Source organism: Rattus rattus, chromosome 9 (assembly GCF_011064425.1).
Source record: "Rattus rattus isolate New Zealand chromosome 9, Rrattus_CSIRO_v1, whole genome shotgun sequence".
NCBI classification, from domain to species: Eukaryota; Metazoa; Chordata; class Mammalia; order Rodentia; family Muridae; genus Rattus; species Rattus rattus.
The window spans coordinates 4,773,341-4,796,331 of NC_046162.1; the positions used below are offsets into that span (position 1 = coordinate 4,773,341).

The following is a 22,991-nucleotide window of genomic DNA, read 5'->3' on the forward strand; positions in this document are numbered from 1 at the left end:
CTGCGCTTGGCGTAACTCGCCCGTCGGACTCCGCCCCTTGGACTGGAGCCCCGCCCTCACCTAGCCTGTCTCAAGGCTGTTCCTTCTTGGAGCTTGTCAGAGGTGAAGTGCCAGCCGCCAGGGAGGGGATCAGCAAAGGTTTCTGGCAAGAACTTAGGCCCATTTTGGACTTAGGCCCATGTGGTGTGTTATTTACAGTTTTATCTATATTTTACGCGCAGACGTAAAGACGTAAAATCGACAATATTGAATTACTGATCTAGAGTCCTAGGCTCCTGATTCTAATCGCTGCATTCTTCTATAGCCCATGAAGTGCTCAGAATTGCCACCTCTACTGCAAGTAAAGGACTTGATCACAGTCACATTGTAAGTGGTTGTAAGGCAAAGCGTTGGTCCTGCCGTGTGTCTTGTACAGTGTGCCAGAGTCTGAGTTACAGAAGTATATCTCATAGCCCTCTGAGAGAGATCACATCTCAGAAGAACATGGACCGGCAAATAGGCCACGGTGCAGATAGACAGCTGAGGATGACCAAGTCCTACTTTGCATTCCTGCCTGTCGTCACAACAGCTTCAATAAGACTAGGAATTAGCCAGAAATATCAGAGTTGTGGTACTGGCCAGAATTGTTGCAGGGTCATTGCACCATGAACTTCCTGAGTCACAGAGGAGAGGAGCAGTTCTTGGACCGTTTTTCTTTTTTCTTTTTTCTTGGGGTAGGGACTTGTTAGAACAGGCCGGCCTCTGGCTCCCAAGTGCTGGGATTACAGGTGAACCACCATGTTGGGCTGAGGTTGATTTTGAGGAAGCTTGAAGATAGAGCAAGATGGAAAGATCTGTGAGCTGAATCCAATGTGCTGGACTGTGGATCAGTTTCCTAACAATAGCCACCTCTCCTCATTTCTTCATCAAGTAGAATGGATTCCTGAATTAATCGGAACCTTTAGCAGTTGTACCAGCTTTTCACATGATTTTAAGACTTTAACTGAGCCAGCTGTGGTGGCCACACACTTTTAATCCCAGAATTTAGGGACTGGGGGCTGGTGGATCTCTGTGAGTTTGAGGCCAACCTGGTCTACAGTGCCAATCTAGGACAGCCAGGGCTACACAGAGAAACCCTGTCTCAAAAAACAAGCAAGCAAAAACAGACTTTAACTGTCCAGCATACTTGGTAGTTAAAACTAGATGGCTAAACGGCCTTAGAAACAAAACATTAACTTATTCTTTCAGAATTCTATATACTATGTACTTTGTTTAAGGGAGAAATGTTTATTTTGAATCTTTTGGTATTCTTTGTGCTGATACTTTCTTTCCTGCAAAACTTAGCTCAGCAGGAATTATGATGCTTATAAGTCCGAGCCAAGCACCACCAAGGCCCATTTCATAGTGTTAGCACATCTGTGTGTCTGTGTATGACCTTGTTCAAAACTTTCAGCATCCAGCCTATCAATGAATGTGGCCAAACACAGAATCTTAAACACACTTAAAACCTTCTGGTGGGGGTGGGGATGGGTGGCTGTCACACAACTGTGTGAATCTCAGGCGCAAACTTTGTAGATGACGATGTCATATTGTAATGATAAGTTCATTACAGGTGCCTACAAGTTGCTCCTGGAGACTAGGCACTGTTCAGCTGTCTGTTTCTGGGACTTTATAAGACTTAGATGTGCTCACTGGACCATTTAGCATTAGACCAGTGGTAGAACCACTTGCCTAGCCAAAATGAACAGACCCAGGGTGAGGTCCCCAGAATTGAAAAAAAAAGAAAAAAAAAAAAAAAAAACTACTTCTTGTGCTCACTATACCATTGTACACATTAGACCTAGAGTGTGCCTGTGGAACCACTGTGCCTCCGGCCAAAATGAACAGACAAGACAGGGTGAGGTCAGCCAGAATTGACGTAGAGAAGGCGGCTCCTTCCAGTTTCCCTTACCATACTACTTCTTGTTTCCCTAAAATCTGCTACGGAGCATACAGTACATCCTCAAGACTGTTTTCAAGCAGTTGCTAGCATTATTGTTCCAACAAACTCTAGGACTCACTACAGAGCCTAGGACAGGCTTGACCCTGTCTGTCATCCTCCTGCTTACAAGCAAGTGCTCTCTAGATGTTTCTCATATCCCTAAAATAACATCGGCCTCCCCCTGCCTCCACCCCCCTCCCCCGGCAACCACTGGTCTTTCTGTTTCATTGTATATTGTTAAAATTTGAACTGTTAAACAGGAAACTGAGATCAGAACTCAGTTTGAACAGTGGCCCATCTATTTGTTCATGTGGGCTGGAATAGTTTGTTTATTTAAAATATTCATGTACAATTTCTTCAGGGGGTGTTTGTGTGTGTGTGTGTGTGTGTGTGTGTGTGTGTGTGTGTGTGTGTTTAGGTCAGCCGGGACTATATAGAGAAACCCTGTCTCCAAAAACAAAGAAAATTCATGGAATTTGGATGCCTATGTGGTGTTACAACTCACAAAGCACTTTTATATTGGAATATGTTGGTAAAAAACCAATTCCTAGGAAATAGCATAATTTGAATTTACTGGTAAGAGGTACAAAGTATGAGAATATAGTTATTATGTGACTTTTCCTGGGTATACAGGAACAAATGTCCATTCATACATGATAAGGCGTGGATGACAAACCAAGTAATTCTACACAAGTCTACCTTACAGAACCAGTGACTATTAGAGTTAATTACAGGAGCATGGGGACACTGACATCTCTGGAATTCTCTGCACAACTTGCAAGCAGCTCAACAGGCCAGTTTCCTCTCCTCAGCAATTGTTACCATTCATACAACTTGGGTAAGGAGGTCTTGTGAGTCTTGTAACTTTCAGAGGATTCCTGAGCCTTCTGTGTTTCCTTTATTTCCTGTCTGATGAGCCTTGTTCCAAGGAAGTGTTCGCACAACATACAGTAAGGGGCTATGTGATTGGATTTTTTTGTTTGTTTGCTTGTTTTTTAAAGATTTATTATATGTAGCCAGGTGTGCTAGTACATGTCTTTAATCCTAGCACTTGGGAGGCAGAGGCAGGAGAATCCCTGAGTTTAAGACCAGCCTAATCTATAAAGCAAGTTTCAGGACAGCCAGGGCTACACAGAGAAACTTTCTCTAAAAAAACAAAGCAAAACCACAAAAAGATTTATTGTATGTAAATATAAATTGTCTACATGTATGTCTATGCAACAGATGTATGCCTGATGCCCTTGGAAATCAGAAGAGGGTATTGAATACTCTGGTATAGGAATTATAAATGGTTGTGAGCTGCCATAGGGGTTGCTGGGAAACAAACCTCTTCAAGACCAACAAATGCTCTTAACCACTGAACCATCATCTCTCCAGTCCCTTCCCCAGGTGATGATTATTTTAGCCATAAAATTTCTGATTTCAAGTGACAAAATCTATTAAAATAGGGGAGGGAGAGAGGCTTCCATGACATGTTCAAAAGACAACACAACAGATAAGCCACAAAACCAAAGTGAGCCATTCTCCAGCCCCCCCCAACAAATGGGGCCTCTTAACCACTGAGCCATCATCTCTCCAGTCCTTCCCAGGTGATGATTTTAGTCTTTTTGTTAAAATTTCTGATTTAATGACAAAATTTTAAAATAGGGGAGGAGAGAACCTTGGACATGTTCAAAAGACACTCACAACAGATAAGACCAGGCTGCCTTGAAAGTGCAGGTGGCCCTTTCTCAGCAGACCACACTGGGCCTGGGATTATTTATCTACCAGTCACCAAGATCAGCAGATTTTGAGTCTTGATTTAAAAAAAACAATTGATTAATTAATTAATTTTCAAGACAGAGTTTCTCTGTTAAGAGTAACCTTGGCTGTTCTAGAACTCACTCTGTAGACCAGGCTGCCCTTGAACTCACAGAGATCTGCCTGCCTCTGCCTCTGCCTCCTGAATGCTGGGATTAATGGTGTGTGCCACCACCTCCCAGCTTCATTTTCTTCTTTGAAAAATAATCATTAAAGATTTATTTTAAATGGATGTGTATGGATGTGTACACTTGTGAGATTATGTGGAGCTCTGCAGAGGCCAGAGGTCGTCATAACTGATGTGGGGAGCGGGGTACTCTGCAGTAACCTTGAGTGCTCTTAACTCCCTTAACTGCTGAGCTAACTCTCCACCCTCCCTTCTGCTTTCTTCTCAATTTTTTTTTTAATGGTGAAGCTCAGGAATCCTGTATGTTGCATCAAGCTTGCCCCTGCATGTTTTGGCAGCAATTGTCTGGCATTCCCACCTCACTCCTGTGCTTCTTGGCACATGCTTTAGCATACAGGTAAAGACTACAAATCACACTAACAAGTTAGACTAAGTGGCTCCCTGGAAGCCTGTGGTGGTTTGTATAGGAATGGCCCCCATTGGTTCATAGATTTGAATACCTAGTCAACAGGGAATGGCACTATTTGAAAGGATTAGGAGGCATGACCTTAATGGAAGAAGTGAGTCACTGAGGGTGGGGCCTGGGTTTCAGAAACTCAAACTGGGTTGCCTCTCTGTCTCTCTCTCTCTGTCTCTCTCTCTGTCTCTGTTTCTGTCTCTCCTCTCCTCTCCCTACAGCCTATGGATCTGCATGCAGACCTCTTTGCTGCCTCTCTAGCACCATGTTTGTCTACCATGCTTCCCAATCCTCGGGGACTATAAGCAACCACCAGTTAAATGCTTTCTCTTAATTGTTGTGGTCTTGGTGTCTCTTTACAGCAATAATCACTAAGCTATCAGCCATAATGTTAACCCTGTGAGAAATATTGGGCAGGCTGGATTGTGTGTGCTTGTGGGGAACTCAGTGAGAGCCTCATATAAAACACTCAAGTCACCATGCCCACAGTAACCACATCTGTAGACACTGTTCTTAAGCTCCCAGGCTGGGTGGTGTTTTTCGTGTTGGTTGGCAACCTGCCTGAAGCTGGAACTAACTGAAAGACGGTTGGACACACGTGCAGAGGATTTTCTTGATCAGGTTATTTGAAGAGAGAAGACCCAGCATAAAAGTGGGTGGAAACTTTGGGTGGCAGTCCAGACATGAGATCCAAGGGGAAAGCTTGTGGATTAAGTGTAGTGACAATTTTAGAATTTTAGATTTTTTTAAACACAAAAATATTAAAAGAACGCGCTTTTGTTTTAATCCCAGGTGTGGGATGTAGGGTTGCTTTAAGACTGTTTAAAGCAGTTGGTGATGGTTTGATTCCTGCTCTAGCAGAGGTGTGATTTTGCCAACTGTAGATAGTTTCTGCAAGTGTGTGAAGTTTGGAATTCTTGGGACTTTTCAGAGGAGATATAAATGCTAGGCCCCTGAGAGGCAGGGTACAATTGTTGGTTGGTTGGTGGTGGTCATGGTTTTGTTAAGTAGTAATGCACAAAGAAGAAACAAGAAGAAATTAGATACCTTGATGGCAAAGATCAAACTTGCCCCCTAATTAGGGGAACTCGACACCATTAATCAGCAGAAAGTAGTCTAACAGTAATGTCAATCCCTTTCTGACCCCTGACTTTATTTAGGGATCTCCTTCATTTCCCTTCTATCTTTTTTTCTCTCTCTTATCTAGTGTTAGGGAGTTGAAAGGGTTGAAGAAAAAGGTTGGAGAGGCTGGAAGAGTCAAGAACCCACAAAGCAGCCAAAGTGACGCCCAACACGGGACTAGGCAGAATAGGAAATCTGATTTCAAATGCCTCAAAGGAAACCTCAGGGGATGAGGAATGGATTTTCTTTTTTTCAAAATGCCAGCAAAAACATTACTGTGACTGCTACTGCTAGGATATCCCCTGTTGTGCTCCCAGAGGGGATTTTCTGAGTTTTTGGGTTTTTTTTCTCTCTATTTTCTTTTTCTTCTCCCTATAATCTGTTTCAGAAAAGGTTGGGAGAATGGCTGAGCAATTGGAAAAACTGCTGGTGGAAATGGAGGGGCCTGAGAAACAAAAAAAAATGGCTGAAATGGAAAAACAACAACAACAACAAAAAGATCACTCTGCTCTCTCCATTTCTGAAAGGGTTGCAGAGTTGGCCGTGCAACTGGAAAAATTGGGGTTGGAAGTGGAAGTTCTGAGGAGGTGAGGAGCGCTGGAAAAGGGAGAGCAAAAGGGCAGCTCAATCCCAGTGACTGAGCAAGAGAACAAGAGTTTCCTGTAGGAGGAAAGAGGGAAAACCACTGTGACAGAGGGCAATTGGCTCAGAGAAAAGCAGGAGGGCAGTCTAATGAAACAGCCCATTTTGGAAAAAAGGGTTAATCTCAAACCAACCATACCCATCAGAATTAGAGGAGGGGTGGCCTTGGGTTACAAGATGACCATCAGTTTCATGGTAGTTGCACAACATAAACCTGCTAATGGTGTGGAACAGGTTATGATGAGATAAAATTGTGTCCTAATGAAATGATTTAAGGTGTTTTAAAGAAGCCATGATTTCATATAAGGATGCATTCACCCTACGAGAAACAAATTCTAAATGACTGGACTACTCAGAAGAGAATTATTCCCCAAGTCCAGAGGCTGGTCCGCAGTTGCAATGTAGAGAAGAAACTTTGAATACTAAAAGTGAGATATTAATTGGCATGGCCTATCACTGGATTAACTACTCATGGGAGACCAGACCAACTCCATCTTGGATTCATGCTCCATCTTATAGAACCTGTCCTAAGGTTGAACTCGAGTTAACCAAGACACCTGCATGTAGCACTAGTTTCCAGGTCACTCCCTAATAACCACCCAATCAGGAGAAAAGCAGAAGTTTATGGTTTGGCTCCCAGCACCAGCCAATCACTTTAAAGGGTAGCAAATTCCATAATAGCCCTTTTCCCCAGTCAGATGTGTGCTAAGCTGGATGCCCCCTTGCTTGTTTGCTTGCCCCTATAAATGCTTGCTTGAAACTGGGCTTCACCCTCCCATTCTGCTGAATCACTGACACAGACCCTAGTGCAATTGCATTGGGATCAGCTCCTTGGTGGTCTTTTGGGGTTCATAAATGCTTCCTGAATGGGCATAACACTCGAGAGTTAAGTAATTTGCCTCAAATGTTACAAAAAGTTTTGTACTCACAGTCCAAGACGGTTAACAATTGAAGAAGAGAGAGAGAGAGAGAGAGAGAGAGAGAGAGAGAGAGAGAGAGACAGACAGACAGACAGACAGACAGACAGACAGACAGTTACCTCTGGTGGAACAGAGACTGCAAGATGCATATGTGGACCAAACTGATCCTAAACTTGATTGTACTCTGGTCATTTTGCCTTCAATTCATCCTTCTACTGGGCTCATTATGCAAAGGGAAGATAGCATTATAGGATGGATTTTCTTAAACACAAACAAAGTAAAAAATTAAAGGCATACATCAAAAAAGTCGCTTTTTAATCATAAAAGGTAGAATAAGACACGTCGATCGTCAGGAACAGGCCTGACAAAGATTGTAGTACCTTACGCTAACGCTGAGATCCTGCAACTATTGGGTATTCAGAAGTTTGGCAAAGAGCTTGTCAAAACTGTTTGGGGGAAAACGACAACAAACTTCCTAAAGGCAAGCATCTTTAGTTTATATATTTAAAAAAATTGGGTTTTCCCACGTATTATAAAATTCCCGAAACACCGCTTTCTATTCGGAGGCCAATAAACGGGGAATGGCAGATTGTAAGTCAGACAAAAATGACCAAAGTAATTCAAAGCCCATATATCTCAGAGTTGTAGGCAATCCTTATGGTATGATTAGATTTTCCTGAACCTCTTAATATAATTACTGACTCTCAAGATGCAGGAAGAGTGGTTTTGCATGTAGAAACTGCTGAATGTATTCCTGATAATTCAGAATTGACCTCGTTATCTATGCAACTGCGATGGAAAATCAGAATTAGAAACTATCCATCCTATATCACCAACATACAGTATCAGACAGGCTTGCCAGGGCCATTAGTACAAGGAAATGAAGAAATTGACCAATGTGTTAGAAGCCTCAAGATTCCATATAAAACATCATGTTAATGGTAAAGATTCAAAGAAAAAAAGGTCTTATCACTTAGCCAAGAAAATTGCAAGGAAATATCCTACTTGTTTTTTGTGTAACCAAACTCCAGTGCCCGCTGGAAGTAACCCTAGGGAAAGTAACCCAAGAGGTGAAATCTGGCAGATAGATGTGTTTCATTTTGCAGAATTTGGAAAAGTAAAATTTATATGCCATACCATTGATACATTTTCAGGGCTTCAATGGGCAACTGCTCTGAGTTCTAAAAAGGCTGAATTCTGTTATTACACATTTACCAGAAGTAATGACTATTATGGGGTACCTGTGCAAATTAAGACTGATAATGCCCCCCGGATGCCTCCAGTAAGATGCAGCAATTCTCTGCATTTTACAATATAAAGCAGATGACCAGCATAACACACAACTGAAATGCTTATAAAACAAAAAGGAAGAAGAAAGCCCCCACCCCCGGGATATGATAAATAGTGCTGTTAACTTTAAATTTTCTAAATGTTTATGAGAAAGGAATAACAGCAGCTGAGGAGCCCTGGGTTATAGAAGACTGGGAAACCAAACTGGCCTCTACATGATAAGAATGTGTTAACATCAGATGGAAGCTGGGGTTGCTGATTGGTTGATATTTCCATAGGAAATGCAAAGCTCTGGATATCAAAACTGATAAAACTAAGAACTGAGCAGAAGTCTCCCGAAAACCTTGGCCACTGATCCAAAAGGCACTTATTTCATTAAAATGTCTCCGTTTATAATCCCTCCCCCACCAACACACACACACACACACACACACACACACACACACACACACACACACACACACACACACACACAGAGCCTTAAACAGAGGGGGAAGATGTAGGGACAATTTTTGAATTTAGGTGTTTTTTTAAATCACAGAAGAACGTGATTTAAATCTTTATAAGAACATGCTTTCATGGGGTTGGAGATTTAGCTCAGTGGTAGAGCACTTGCCTAGCAAGCGCAAGGCCCTGGGTTTTGGTCCCCAGCCCGGAAAAAAAAAAAAAAAAAAAAAAGAACATGGTTTCATTTTGATCCCAGGTGTGGGATACAGGGCTGCTTCAGAATGTCCCCAGCAGCTGATTATGATTTGACTCATGCTCTAGCAGAGGCGTGATTTTGTCGGCTGCAGATAGTTTCTGCAACGTGTGACATTTGAAATTCTGGGAACTTTTCAGAGGAGATATAAATGGATTGTGTTTGGCTGGTCGTTGGTCAATGGTTTGTTAAGTAGTCATGTAGAAAGAGGAAATTTGATATTTTGATGGTGAAGATCAAACTTGTCCCAAGGAACTCGACATCCCTAATCAGCAGGAAGTAGTCTAACAATAACATCGGCTTCTTTCTGATCCCTGACTTTATTCTGGGATCTCCTTCATTTCCTCTCTGTCCTTTTTTCTCTCTTATCTAGTGTTAGAGGGTTGAAAGGGCTGAAGAAAAGGGGGTAGAGAAGGGTGGAAGAAAGGAGAACCCACAAAGTTGCTAAAGCCAGCTACAACTGAGTAGCTACTGGGTTCTTGGCTCTCCAGTGTCAAGATGGCCACTTTTGGATTACCCAGGCCATACTGTGTAAGGAATTTAATAAATGCCCTTTTTGTGTACATTCATTCTACAGGTTCTGTTCCTCCAGAGAACCCCTGCACAGTTGTAAACTTAAGCTTCCTGAGAGTGAAGACAAATCTTGATAGAAAATATCATCAATGTGGCTCAGCGGTGAAGAGCACTGGCTGCTCTTCCAGAGGACTCTGGTTTCATTCTCAGCACCCACACAGTGGCTTCCAACCCCTTTGGACTTTGTGATGCCCTCTCTGGCCTCCTCGGGCACTGCATGGACATGGTACACAGATATACATGCAGGCAAAAACACCAATACTAACATAAATGGAAATAAATCTCACGATACCCAAAGTAACAAAAAGACACAGAACTGGGGTTGGGGATTTCCTCAGTGGTCAGTGTCTAGGAAGCGCAAGGCCCTGGGTTGGTCCCCAGCTCCAAAAAAAAGAAAAAAAAAAAAAAAAAAAAAAAAAAAGACACAGAACTTCCTAGTTAAGTGTCTCGTTCTATCACTTGACCTCGCTCAGCAGGTTACCGCTCTGATGTGGCAGGCAACCACTCTGTAAGCTGGGTGTATATTCTACAGGCACAAGTCAAGTTTGTGGGGATTTAAGAATGACTAAATTTCACGTGAGGCATACACTTGGCTCTCAGGAATACGAACAAGTAAGAGGATGGAAATTAAGGGTAACAAATATGTCCCCCCAACAGCCAGGCTAGGTGGGTGAACTGATACGTCAATAGTCACAGCCTTCAAGACAGGCACTGCTCACCTAATGTCTGACATTCTGGAGGCAGGGATTATGACTTCAAGGCCAGCCAGCTAGGGTCACATAGACCTTATGTAAAAATAAATGATGAAAAAATAAGTAAAACAAGAAAGAGTTCTTACTTTTAATCTTTTTTTTTTTGAGCTATTGTTTCTCTGTAGACCAGGTTGCCTGCCTCTGCCTCCCTGGTGCTGATATTAAAGGTGTGTGCCGGGCTGGAGAGATGGCTCAGAGGTTAAGAGCACTGACTGCTCTTCCAGAGGTCCTGAGTTCAAATCCCAGCAACCACATGGTGGCTCACAAACATCTGTAATGGGATCTGATGCCCTCTTCTGGTGTGTCTGAAGACAGTGGCAGTGTGCTCACACGCCTATCAATTGTTGCTTTGTGTACAGGGAGAACAGGAAGTGGAGTTTGGTGGTGCAGCCTGTGTCTGACAAACTCAAGGTCCTGTGTTCTATTTCGGCATGCAAAGGAATAAAATCTGTCTAATGCTTTCTGATCAAAGGATGACTTCCTGGGGGTGACAATATTTCACATCTATCAGAAAGCTCAATCTTAGTAAAGTCTAAAATCCACTTGCCAGGAGGAGTCAAAGGCTCGGCCTCATGCAGGCATTCTTTTGAATCTCACATTGTAAAGGTTGGAATTGGGTAAAAACTAAAAATACAAGGACAACGAGATGAAAGTTGAATCTCAGCACAGGTTGCTAGTTCTGTGTTAGCTCCAGCAGGGGAACACTTCAGTGAGAAAACATATTTAGGAAGTCTAGACCTTGAGGAAGGGAGTCTGGTCAAGGCACTGTAAGTGACTTAGTTCATGAAGGGATCTGGGAACAGCAGTCAGGAAGCCTGAGGACCATCTGTTGGGCATGGAGTGCAGACGGACAGCAGTAGGAACCCAGTGGGTTCTGAGGGTGTCAGCTAGTGTCCCGATACCAATCAGCAACCCCCTGCCTCAGAAACCAGAGCCCTGCCCCGCCCCCTCCACAGGCACAGAGAGTGAACGAGACCTATCGCTGCTGCTGTGCTGCTCCACATATAAATATTGGAGAGACCCACAGAGGAGCCAATGAGTTGGCTTTTATTTATGAAATAATGCAAGTGCCACGTGGAATTAGGAGATGGCTCCAATTTTTATTTGTAAATCATCAAAACTGCGAAAGGAGATTTACAGAATCAGGAGCAAAACAGGTGGACAACGAAACACCTCAGACATACTTTGCAAAGTTTCAAAGAGGCTGCACGAGGCCTCACTGGTCAGCCCCTGCCGCACAATTATGTTCACTCTTGTATTCCCAGTGAGCTCCTTATATCGGCCTTTCTCTTTCCCAACTTTCGGAGACTTGGCTTTGAGTTCAACAGTTATCTTCTGGTCTTTGTCTGATTCCAGTGAGGTGATAACTGCCTGTTAGGAGACAAAACAGAGTCATAAGTGGAAGGGATTTATAATCTCCACAATTCTGAGCAGTGGATCCTCCCTTGGGTTCCTCCTGCCAGCCACTCTCAAGACCCTGGATCTCTTGAGGCCCCCACAGTTCAGTGATGTGATGACAAGGGACGGAAACTTTGCTTACATCCCTGGCTGGTGAGATGCAGTTTAGAAAAAAAAATCTGGATTCTCACCAGCTGCTGGGTACCAATGCGGGGACTAAGAAGATGGGATCCTAACCACGCAGTTTACAGATCTGAAGCTCAGGGAAGGCCTCTCTAGCATGTGAATGAGAGTGAACAGCGCTTCTTAGCTGGGTGGGGAGGCCCGGGAAGAGAGCTCTGCCCTTTCCTCTCAGGATTCTTCCTGGTAAACCAGGGCTACTTTGAATGTGTGGGCCCTCTTGCCCTCTGCTTGGGGGTACAGCATTGTCAAGAAATGTCAAGACAGAAGCACCTCTACAACAGTAGTTCTCAGTCTTCCGAGCACTGTGACGCTATAATATAGTTATGTTATATTATAACTATAATACAGTTTCTCATGTAGTGGTGACCCCCCAGTCATAAAATTATTCCATTGCTACTCTGTAACTGTAAATTTGCTACTGTGATAAATCGTAATGAAAATATCTGATATGGAACCCCTGTGGGATCTTGACCTGCAGGATATAAACTACTGCTCTAATCCCTACTGATGCCGCTAAGCCTGCCTGCCCTCACCCAGCCAGGGATCCCCACTTTGCTGGGTTATTATCTGTGCTGGCTGGTTTTGTGTGTCGACTTGACACAAGCTGGAGTTGTCTCGGAGAAAGGAGCCTCCCTTGAGGAAATGCCTCCATGAGACCCAGCTGTAAGGCATTTTCTCAATGAGTGATCAAGGGGGAGGGCCCAGCCCATTGTGGTGATGCCATCCCTGGGCTGGTGGTCCTGGGTTCTATAAGAGAGCAAGCTGAGCAAGCCAGGGGAAGCAAGCCAGTAAGTAACATCCCTCCATGGCCTCTGCATCAGCTCCTGCTTCCTGACCTGCTTGAGTTCCAGTCCTGACTTCCTTTGGTGATGAACAGCAGTGTGGAAGTGTAAGCTGAATGAACCCTTTCCTCCCCAAGTTGCTCCTTGGTCCTGATGTTTTATGCAGGAATAGAAACACTAAGACAATATCCATGTAGACAGTTGTACCTCAGCCTTCTTATGCTGTACCCACTTGATGTAGATGACATACTGGTTTCGGCACACTAGGGCTACCTTGCTGACCTGCTGACTTTACAGTCTCCTCAAACCACCTAGGACAGCACAGCATACGGAGGAAGCTGTCAGGAACACGTGGGCTGGACACATAAACTTCTGAACGACAGTCTTGGTAGTCAGAGCTAGTTTTTTTGTGCTGTACGCTTGTCCTGAGGTTGCCTGATGTCCTATGTTAGACCCCAGCACCACAACCCCAAAACTACCCCTGTGGCTGGGAGTGAAGTCGGCGGTGGGGACTGTGTTTACCACTCACAGGTCCCAGCACTGCGGAGGTCTACCATGGTAGCGCATGCCCGTAATTCCAGCACTCGGGAAGATCAGAAACCCAGCGACATCCTCAGCTACATGTTCTGTATTATTTAACTTGAGTTTCAGTTTCTTCATACCTAAAACACAATTCATATATATATATGACATATGAATATGAATATATTTAAAACTCATTTATATCATACTTTTTATATTCATCTAGTTAATACATTATATTTTTTTCCCTACCCAACAAGTATTGACAGAGCCCTGTTAGGAGCCAGGGCTGAGACCGGCCAACAAACAAGATGGCGGCTCTCTGGCACATGTGAGAGGCAGGAAACAGTTAACAAGTAAATATATAAATGTCATCGCTGATGAGAAAAGGAGACATGAGAAGTGACTAAGCTGATACAAATAGGGGCCGGAGAGATGGCTCAGTGGTTAAGAGCACTGGATCTTCTTCTGGAGGTCCTGACTTCAATTCCCAGCAACTACATGGTGGCTCACAACCATCTGTAGTGAGATCTGATGCCCTCTTCTGGTGTGTCTGAGGACAGCAACAGTGTACTCACATAAATAAAAATTAATTAAAAACCAAATGGCTTTTGCCACAATAGGACAATAAGTGGGACTACAGGGAGATGACCCCACTCTGTTTGGGGCTGAGTGCCATGTCAAGTCTTGACATCTGGTGAGAGATGTCACTTATAAGATATAGAAGCTGAGAAGAAAATCAGATTTTAGAAGCAGCTGGAGTGTTAGGACCAAAACTGCTCTAGGAGTCTGAGCCCGTCTCATGAGAGCAGCAGAGCGCTCGCCTAGCAGGCTCACCTCCTAGCATAATTAACAAAAGAAACTGCAGCTTAAGCTGAACAGTGACATCATGTCCCAAATTATAGCCAAAAGGTGGGGAGTTGCTACCACATATCTCAAGCTCGGAGAAGACAATGCTGCCTCTTGATGTATGTGTGTAGGTAGAGAATATCAAACAAAGAGAAATATTAGACCAGACCCAGGCCTCCAACTCCAGGAGTTAGGGATCAGAGGAGAGAGATAACCAGAAAAGGAGTCTGAGACATTGCGAGCATTGTGAACATGAACATGCTTACATGGAGGGGGGGCGGTGCTTCCTCCGATGAATGTGGCCACTGGATTTAGCCACACAGGTTACTGGCAACCTCAGCCTAAGCAGCTGGGAGACGGATGAGACTGAAGAGCATCCACTAGTGAATGGGAGCGGAGTATAGGCCTCTCTATCCCTTTTCGTTTGTGTGTGTCTCTCTCTGTGTCTGTCTTTTTTAAAAAAAAAAATATTATTTATTTAATGTATAGGAGTACACTGTAGCTGTCTTCAGACACACCAGAATAGGGCATCATCTCATCACAGATGGTTGTGAGCCACCATGTGGTTGCTGGGAATTGAAATCAGGACCTCTGGAAGAATAGTCAGTGCTTTTAATCACTGAGCCATCTCTCTAGCCCCTGTCTGTCTTTTGAGACAAGGTCTCCTTGCTGTCCTGGAACTTGCTTTGTAGACCAGGCTGGCCTGAGAGATCCCCATACCTCTATCCCCTGAATGCTGGGAATAAAAGAGTAGATCACCACGCCTGGCAGATGCAGACAACTCTTTTGAGAAGCCGGACTATGAAATGGGGGAGCAGAGCAGTAGCGGGAAGGATATGTGGAGAAAGGAGAGAATATGAATTTTCCAGCTTGCTTGCCAAGGAGAGCAATTTCCAAGGTTGCTGTGGCCTGAAGGCTCTTGACTTTCTCCTTTAAAGAAGGCAAACATTTTCAGGTTCATGTTGGTTTTCCAAGACAGGGTCTCTCTCTATAGCTGTCCTAGAACTCGATCTGTAGACCAGGCTGGCCTCAAACTTAGAGATGTGTCTGCCTCAGGCTCCTCAGTGCTGGGATTAAAGGCGTATGTATAATGATGTGTATAAGTCTGTGTGTGTCACATGACTGCAGTGTCCATGGGGCCAGGGCATGGAATCCCCCTGCAGCTGGAGTTACAGGCCGTTGTGAGCTGCCGGACATGAGTGCTGGGAGCTAAACTCTGATCCTCTGTAGGAGCAATGCACACTCAGAACTGCTCAGCCTGGCCTGCCTGTCACTGGCCTTGCTCTTTTCACTTCACTCCAGTTATATTTCCTTACTAACTGACCCCTCAACCATCAGATGTCCAATACACAAAGCTCCTCACTTTATCTCACATCATTCCCTAAAACAATAACTCTCAACTGGGGAAGAGCATCTAGCAGTACCTGGAGATAGTCTGCTTGTGACAAGGGCAAAGGGGGCTCAATAATCCTGGCACCGGCTGAGCAGAGGCCAGGGATGCTGTTGGCATTCTGCCATGCAAAAGGTAAAAAGGAGCTTCCCACAACTACCCTGCCCAAGAAGCCCTGTGCAGTTGCAAGCTTCCCAGAGGAGGGCTGCCTCAGTCCTGCCATTGCTATTGTCCGAAGAATGCCTGCTGAGTGAACAATAACACTCTTTGGGCAAACAATCTAGTCTCTGCCTATTCTGTGTTATTCCCCATCCCCAGTCCTCATCCTGCCACGCCCCCACTCAGTCACACCCTATGCTCCAGTCCCAGGGAACACGTGGTCTCTGATTATTTTTGTACTTCTGATCTACAGCTACCAACTCCTTTCCCTTGCCGCATCTATCTAGTATCATTGCATGGTAAATTCTTACAGATCCCTGCCCACCAATTCTGCTAAACTCAAGAGACACTACAGCACTTTCTCCCTTTAAAGACTGGCTCAATGAGCCATCATGAGCTATAACTGGCAAACTAAAGACTAGTGGGCTAAATTGAGAGAGATGTTTTCAGTCCTGGCATAGTATTCTATGACCATTATCGAAAACTGAACGCTCCTAGGCAGGACAGGCACAGTAGTGGCTCCGTTCTAACACGTCTGCAGTACTCTGCTGTCTTGATTGAAGTCTTGGGGCATATGACAGGATTTCATGTTAAGAGGGTGAGTGAACTTTATGCTCCTGGGGAACTAGAACTCGAGGACGCTTGGGTGTACCTGGACCTTGTTGTCCTTGCGAATGGGCATGGAGCAGACGCAGTACTTCTGCCGCAGTTCCTTGGACAGCGGCAAAGACATAGTCTTTCGGAGCACGTGGGAGGGAGCATTGAAATAAAGTTTGAGGCTTAAGCTGCGGTCCGAGGTCAACAAGGGATGAAACTGCCTGGTGATCGCCTGCAAAAAGCGGGAAAGGAGGTAGTCCAGGGCCGGTTCTGGGTCCTAGAGGAACCACTACTATTCACTCATCGGTTCCGGTTCCGGTGGTGTGTGCGCAGGCCCGGAAATGACATTTCCTTTAACCCAAGCACAGAAGGAATGCGGGTCTCCGCTTCCTGCCGCAGGAAAGCGGAACAGCGCCCCCTGCGGCTGGAGTTGAGTCTCAGCATGGTCTCTCGGGGAGCGGAGTAGGCAGGACCTGAGGCTGGCGGCACCCCTAATGAAACCGCTTTGTAGGACCTGAAACAGAAGCTCATCGATGCTTCTCTGGCTTCAGTTTCTGGTGTTGTGTCGGGAACCGAATCCAGGGCTTTGGGACCCTTTCTAGCCTGGCTTGATGGCTCATTCCTAACATTCCTATCACTCCAGTACTGGGGAGGTGGAGCCAGGGGATCAAAAGTTAAGAGCTTGCCTGGACCGTCATAAACAAACCAACTAACCAGGACATATTCTGTTGGGTACTTAGGCATTAGCCAACTCGGGCACCACTGAGGATGGACTCCCTCCAGATCTATTCGGCCTCCCCCTCCTCCTGTTCCCTTGATAAAACACCAATTTTAAGAAAGAGAAGCACTGGGGTTGGCGCAAGGGATTTAGTCCCTCAGTCAAAAAAAAAAAAAAGCAAAAAAGTCTGTTTTAGCTGACCTGTAAAAAAAAAAAAAAAAAAAAAAAAAAAAAAAAAAAAAAAAAAAAGGAAAGAAAAAAAAAAAAAGAAAGAAAAAAAAAAAAGAAAGAAAGGGAAGCACTGCAAATTGCCCCTCTTTAAGATTTAAAATTTCAAAGGAAAGAGGACGCTTAGTAAATGACTAAAATACAGATCTTGTTTGCCATGACACCTTGGGCATTATTCCCAGAAGACAACTCTTCTTTACCCTTTTACCTTGCCCCACACAAGCTGCTTTGAAACCTTTTTTTTTTTTTTTCCCCTCTTTTTTTCGGAGCTGGGGACCGAACCCAGGGCCTTGAGCTTGCTAGGCAAGCGCTCTACCATTGAGCTAAATCCCGAACCCCGCTTTGAGAACCTTCATGACCCAGCCTGCTGCGTTCTTAGACCCTGAACCCTGTGGGAAGATGGGAAAGGAAAGGGGAAGGGAGAGCGGGGAACCTAGCACCCCAGTCAGGAGGCCAAAGGTACAAAAAGGAGGGGTGGGTAACCAAAATGTCTGGGTTACATAGGGAAGAGCCTCTGGGGGAATCAACCCAACTTCAGGGTAGAGGGCAGGGAGTGCCAGCCATACCATGTAAAGTATCCCAAGGGATGCTGGGAGAACCTGGAGGCCGGGCGCTCTTTAATATGCTAATTAGGCACCTGAGTCAGGGTTTGAAACTTAACAGGTGTGCGGCTGCACTGCTGTCCTCAGCATCCCGGTTACCGACCCTCCATCCATGGATATTCAAGTCTAATCCATCATAATGTTTGCTTGGCATATGTATGTAAATGTGGATGCATATGTCTATCCTGTGCATACATACTTAATCATATCTAGATATAACAACCAGTACAATATAAAGGCTCTATGTGTTTTGATACTGTATTGCTTAGGACATGAAAAAAAAATGTGTACATATTCAGTAAGGATGAACTTTTAAAAAAAATTTAAATAGTTTTCACCTGTGTCTGGTTCAGTTTGGGAGAACCCTACCCATGTGACAGGCTGATTGTACACTGTCCATATTTTTTTTTTTTTTTTTTTTTTTTTTTTTTTTTTTTCGGAGCTGGGGACCGAACCCAGGGCCTTTGCGCCTAGGCAAGCACTCTACCGCTGAGCTAAATCCCCAACCCCACTGTCCATATTCTTTAAACACCATGACACACCTTTCAAAAGCCATCTGTCTGGCTTCTTCAGAATTACTAAGAAGTTCTATATGTAACATTTTGGGTCCTGCTACAATTTTATAAAAACACATGGTCGAAGGTCGAAGGTCAGGGTTATATCTGAATTATTTTAAATTAAAATAGAATGTAATTTATTGATGCTGGGGATTGAATCCAGTAGTAACATATTAAATACATATTCTACCACCGACTCACACTTCCTTGTCCCTTAAATTTGAACTTTTAAAAAAGAGTTCTCTCACCTTCCAGGATTTTTAGGGTGAACCAAGGCTTGTTGCCCCCCCAACCCCTAAACCCCGTTTGTTTAGCTCTTGCTTGGATCATAAAGTCATCCCTGGTACCAAGTGTGTCTTTCATGCTGGACCTGGGAACTGCCAGCTTTGTAGTCCTAATTTTCTGATCTGTAGAATGAGTATGATCTTAGTAGGTTGTCATAAGATTTAAACGACTTTCCTAAAGTGTTCAGAACCGCGTGTGGCACGTAGCAGTTATAATCAGTCTTCATAAGAAAAATCAGATATGTGGGCTCACTCCGGGATAGTCCTTTGCATTTACTGCACTCTTCAAATTTAGGCTTTTTATGCCGAGGACTGGCGCTCAGTGCGCAGACTCCTAAAAGGAATCACAATGATGCGAACCATTAGCTTTGTTTGATGGAAATATGTGCGATGCGCCACGCTGACGACAATGTGAAGTCTACTTTCTCTACCGTTTATTTTTAATTTTTGTGTTTTTTTTTTAAACCGATTGACAGCTTTGGGAGAGAGCCAGCTCAAAGTCTTCAGTCCGCGGCCGCCTCCGTTCCACCTCTGGGTCCTTGACCTGCCTCTCTTTAGCCTTGCACCGGAGCGCGTCTCCTCTTGTGTTGGAAGATTGCTGGTAGCGCGGGCGCCACCTGCAGGCTGGTCAGATTGAGGCTCGCTGCGCATCCTCTGGGAGAGAAGTCTTATTCCTTCCTGGCTGGGCCTGAGCTGTGAAGGAGACACCGGCCCACAAAGGCCCCTCCCTGGCACTGTAGCAGCGAAGAGGGAGTGAAAGAGCTTCCGGTTTCTGCTCTTTTCATCTTAAAACCCCAAAGTGATTATTCTGTATAAAGTGTTATTAATACGTTCGTCGTCTCTAGCCTTCCACTCACGGTGCATAGGCTGAACACCTACTTTGTGCCAGATTCTGGATATGAGGTTGTAATGTTCACCTAACAAATGGAGACCCTAACATAGAAAAGAGGTCTTGCCCAAAGCCGAAAAGCCACCTTCACACTGGTCCTGTGCATATTCCTAGTTTATTAGAGTGGGTAATATGGAAGAGAAACTGTCCAAAACCAGTATTACTGGAGCTCTGACGATTGCAGGGTACTGTTTAGTACTTTATTCTAGAAGCCTCTGGGATCAGTGTTGGAGATTTTTGGAGGAAGCCTCCATCTGGACAAGGCATGCTGCTGTGGTTAAAGTTGTAGAGACTGTGGCAGCAGGAGTGCCACCCACTGTCAGTGTGACCAGATCGGAAGGGTCTGGGAAAGGTGGCTATCAGTGATCTCTACTGTGATTAAAGGTGAGTGCCATTGTGCCTAGTATCAGTCACTTTCTATGTTTCTATGGAAACGCGGGGGCAGGTGCCAGCATGACTGCGCCCAGAAGGGTCACAGTTGTCCTCACAGCAGACCTTCATGGGAGTGACCTCATTCATTCACTCGCTCTTTTGTTCAGACTCTTCTACTGCACATTCAAGGCGTTCCCTGCTGGTTTCCTCAAATGTTTAATCAAGTAGTGATTTATTTAGCATCTCCACAAAGCCCGCACGGAGCTTGATAGGAGATGTGGGAGCATTTTCATTCCGTTATGTTCTCATTCCCTCAAGGGGGTGGTTTAAACCTATGGTTCTCAACCTGTGGGCCACGACCCCCTAGCAACTCTACTTTCAAAAGGATTTACAATTTATAACAGCAGCAGGATTACAGCTATGAAGTAGCAACAAAAAACAATTTTGTCGTTGGGGGTCACCACAACATGAGAACTGTATTAAAGGGTCTCGGCGTTACTAAGATCGAGAACCATTATTTTAAAGGGGAAAAGACAAAAAGAGACAAAAGGCCCTCCTGCTCTGATCCTCTGGCGTCCGTTTCTGGCCTTCTGTGTTGACACAGCTCTGATGACGTTGGGGCTGAGGCAGCCCCCACTCCCCACCCCCATGTTTCTTCAGAACCTGCAGTCAGGCAGATCTGGGTTGGAATTTCAACTTTACCACCTGCTAGTTGTGTGGCCAGGGTGTAATTACGCCTCTGTTTCTTCCTGGCATGCAGAGAATTCCCAGTCCTCCCAGTGATGGGTTAGAATGAAATGCATGACCTCACCAGCAAAGAACTGGCAGGGAGCAACTGTGGGGAGGAGAAAGGGTCTTCAGAGAATGTTCTCCTTTACGAATGTGTGTGTCCACTCCCATTTGCACGCTATCATTTCTATCTTCAGATAATGAACCTTCTAGAGGCACACACCAGATTTCTTTGGTTGTTGTTTTGGTGCTGAGAGGTTAAACCTAGGGCCTCTGACACCGAGCTACACCTCTAGCCTGAAACCAGTTTTAAAATAAAGTAAAAAAAATATGTATATATTATTATTATTATTATATGGGAGGGTGGTGATGGCACACGGACTGAAGTCAGAGGACAAACTCTATGATGAGCGCTCTCTCCTTCCAGCTTTTCATGGGTTCTAGGATTGAACTCAGGTCATCAGATACACTAACTGAGCCATCTCACTGGCCCTTAGATGTTTTTAAAAAATTCCATTTCTGTATTACTTGTGTGTGTGTGTGCGTGTGTGTGTCTGTGTGTGTATGTATGTGTGTGTCTATGTGTGTGTGTGTGTGTGTGTGTGTGTGTACTCATACACGGTGTCCCATAGCAATGAGGGAGCTAATTCTTCCATCACTTGGGTCGTCAGGACCAGTAGTTGTAGCAACAATTTTGGGATTTTGGTTTCTTTAAGAACACAAACATATAAGAATGTGCTTTCCCTTTAATCCCAGGTGTGGGGTGTGGGGCTGCTTCGGACTGTCCCCGACAGCTGACTATGATTTGCCTCATGCTCTAGCAGAGGCACGGTTTTGCCAGCTGCAGATAGTTTCTGCAACTGTGTGACCCTTGGGATTCTGGGAACTTTTCAGAGTGTGTATAAATGCCAGGGCCCTGAGAGGCAATGTAGGTGATTGTTGATTGTCCGGGGGTGGGAGACTGGGGGGTTAGTTGTAGTTTGTTGGTAATCTTAAGCCAAGAAGGATCAAGAAGAAACAAAAATTAGATTCAGAGATCTCTTTGTCTCTCTCTTTTATCCTTTCCTATCTGTGATGGTGGGTGAAACTGGGGAGACAAAGGGTGGGAAAAAGAAGAACCCACGAAGTAGCAAAGACCAGCTAGAGGTAGCGAGTTCCTTTACCTGATGAGTCATCCCCGCTACCCCCCAAATTTCTCTCTTAAAAAAAGGATTCAGACCTCTGATGGCCTACTATTGTTTCTTGTAGATAAAAACCACTTACCATGACTTGAAGGACTGAAACCCATTGCTGTATCTCCCTTTGAGCCCCACTGTTACCTCTCTCTTCTTCCCAGGCTTTCTCCCATCTCTCTAAGCACCCGAACCTCTCCCTGGGACACTCCTCCAGCACTGCCTCTTAAAAGCATTACCGCAGCCTAGGCCCTGCCTATGACTCAGTCTTTCAAGGGCCTGCTCTGCAAACCCTCATCTACATTTTGATGGAGATCATCAAAAAGGGAGAAATCATAAAAGTGAAGAATTATCTCTTCAATGTTCTACGTCAATTTCTTTCTTTTTTTTTTTTTCTGGAGCTGGGGTCCGAACCCAGGGCCTTGCGCTTGCTAGGCAAGCGCTCTACCACTGAGCCAAATCCCCAACTCCTCTATGTCGATTTCAAATACACATGTCAATCCATCAATCTTGTACCAAGGAGTATCCATGGAGACAGTTCCTTGGTGATCTGTTTTCCAGACATGTGGCATCTGCAGGTGGATCTCTCAAAATTTCTGGAAATGCTAATGTTTCAGAACAAACATGGAATGATTCTTTTGTTTTAGCAGATACTTTAGCAAACAAAGCAAAACAAAAACCAAAATAAAAAACAAACCCCCCAAAAACTAGTGTTTTATGGGTGAATGGACTGCCAGTCTGGGTATGTTTCATCTGTGGGCTTTCAGTGACATCAGGATCCCCTCCTCTCAGGTTGATCTCCTAAGGTACCCACAGTTAAACTTGATCAGAAGAAACCCTCTCTCTAGAAGCTCCAACAACCCTCTACAGATATCGTCTGACTGGGATAAAGCCAACTAGACTCTTTGAGATCAATGGTTTGTGACCATATTCTGCAAGACTCTCTTGGTTTCCTGCAGACCACCTTCTCCTTTTCCTCCTCCTCCTCCCCCAGCCCCCCAAGACAGAGTTCTTCCTTGTAGACCAGGTTGGCTTTGAACTCATAGATCCTCTTGCCTCTGCCTCCTGTCTACAGAGATCCTCCTGGCTATGCCTCCCACGAGCTGAGATCAAAGGTGTGTGCCACCACCTGGCTCTCTTCAGCACTGTCAACCTCTGTTCTTTCTGTAGAATTAAATTTCACTCTCACTCCCACCACCAAGGCAGAGTCACAGCAG

General features: G+C 44.7%; 1 protein-coding gene across 4 annotated transcripts; it reads right to left on the bottom strand.

Annotated features, from left to right (window-relative positions):
• Window positions 1–11,422: 11,422 nt before the first annotated feature.
• Window positions 11,423–16,530, bottom strand: Rpl26l1 (ribosomal protein L26 like 1). 4 transcript variants are annotated; one of them, XR_004389133.1, is made up of 4 exons: window positions 16,279–16,530; window positions 14,798–15,007; window positions 13,236–13,368; window positions 11,423–11,714 (listed from the first exon to the last, which is right to left on the bottom strand). XR_004389133.1 is itself a non-coding variant. In XM_032913891.1 (2 exons), the coding sequence occupies exons 1-2, from the start codon at window positions 16,357–16,359 to the stop codon at window positions 11,478–11,480; spliced, it is 318 nt and encodes a 105-aa protein (XP_032769782.1). In that variant the 5' UTR covers window positions 16,360–16,530; the 3' UTR covers window positions 11,423–11,477. The 4 variants fall into 4 exon arrangements, 1 of the variants encoding a protein (XP_032769782.1); XR_004389134.1 differs by lacking the exon at window positions 14,798–15,007; XR_004389132.1 differs by lacking the exon at window positions 16,279–16,530 and having other exon boundaries at window positions 14,798–15,067.
• Window positions 16,531–22,991: the final 6,461 nt, after the last annotated feature.

What these genes read in the sequence shown, in the direction of transcription:
- Rpl26l1 (XM_032913891.1), bottom strand. Translation starts at nt 16,359, where the DNA reads ATGTCTTTGCCGCTGTCCAAGGAACTGCGGCAGAAGTACTGCGTCTGC. An exon ending in GCAAGGACAACAAGGTCCAG is followed by an intron (nt 11,715 to 16,278) that starts GTACACCCAAGC and finishes GTCTCCTAACAG; the next exon opens with GCAGTTATCACCTCACTGGA.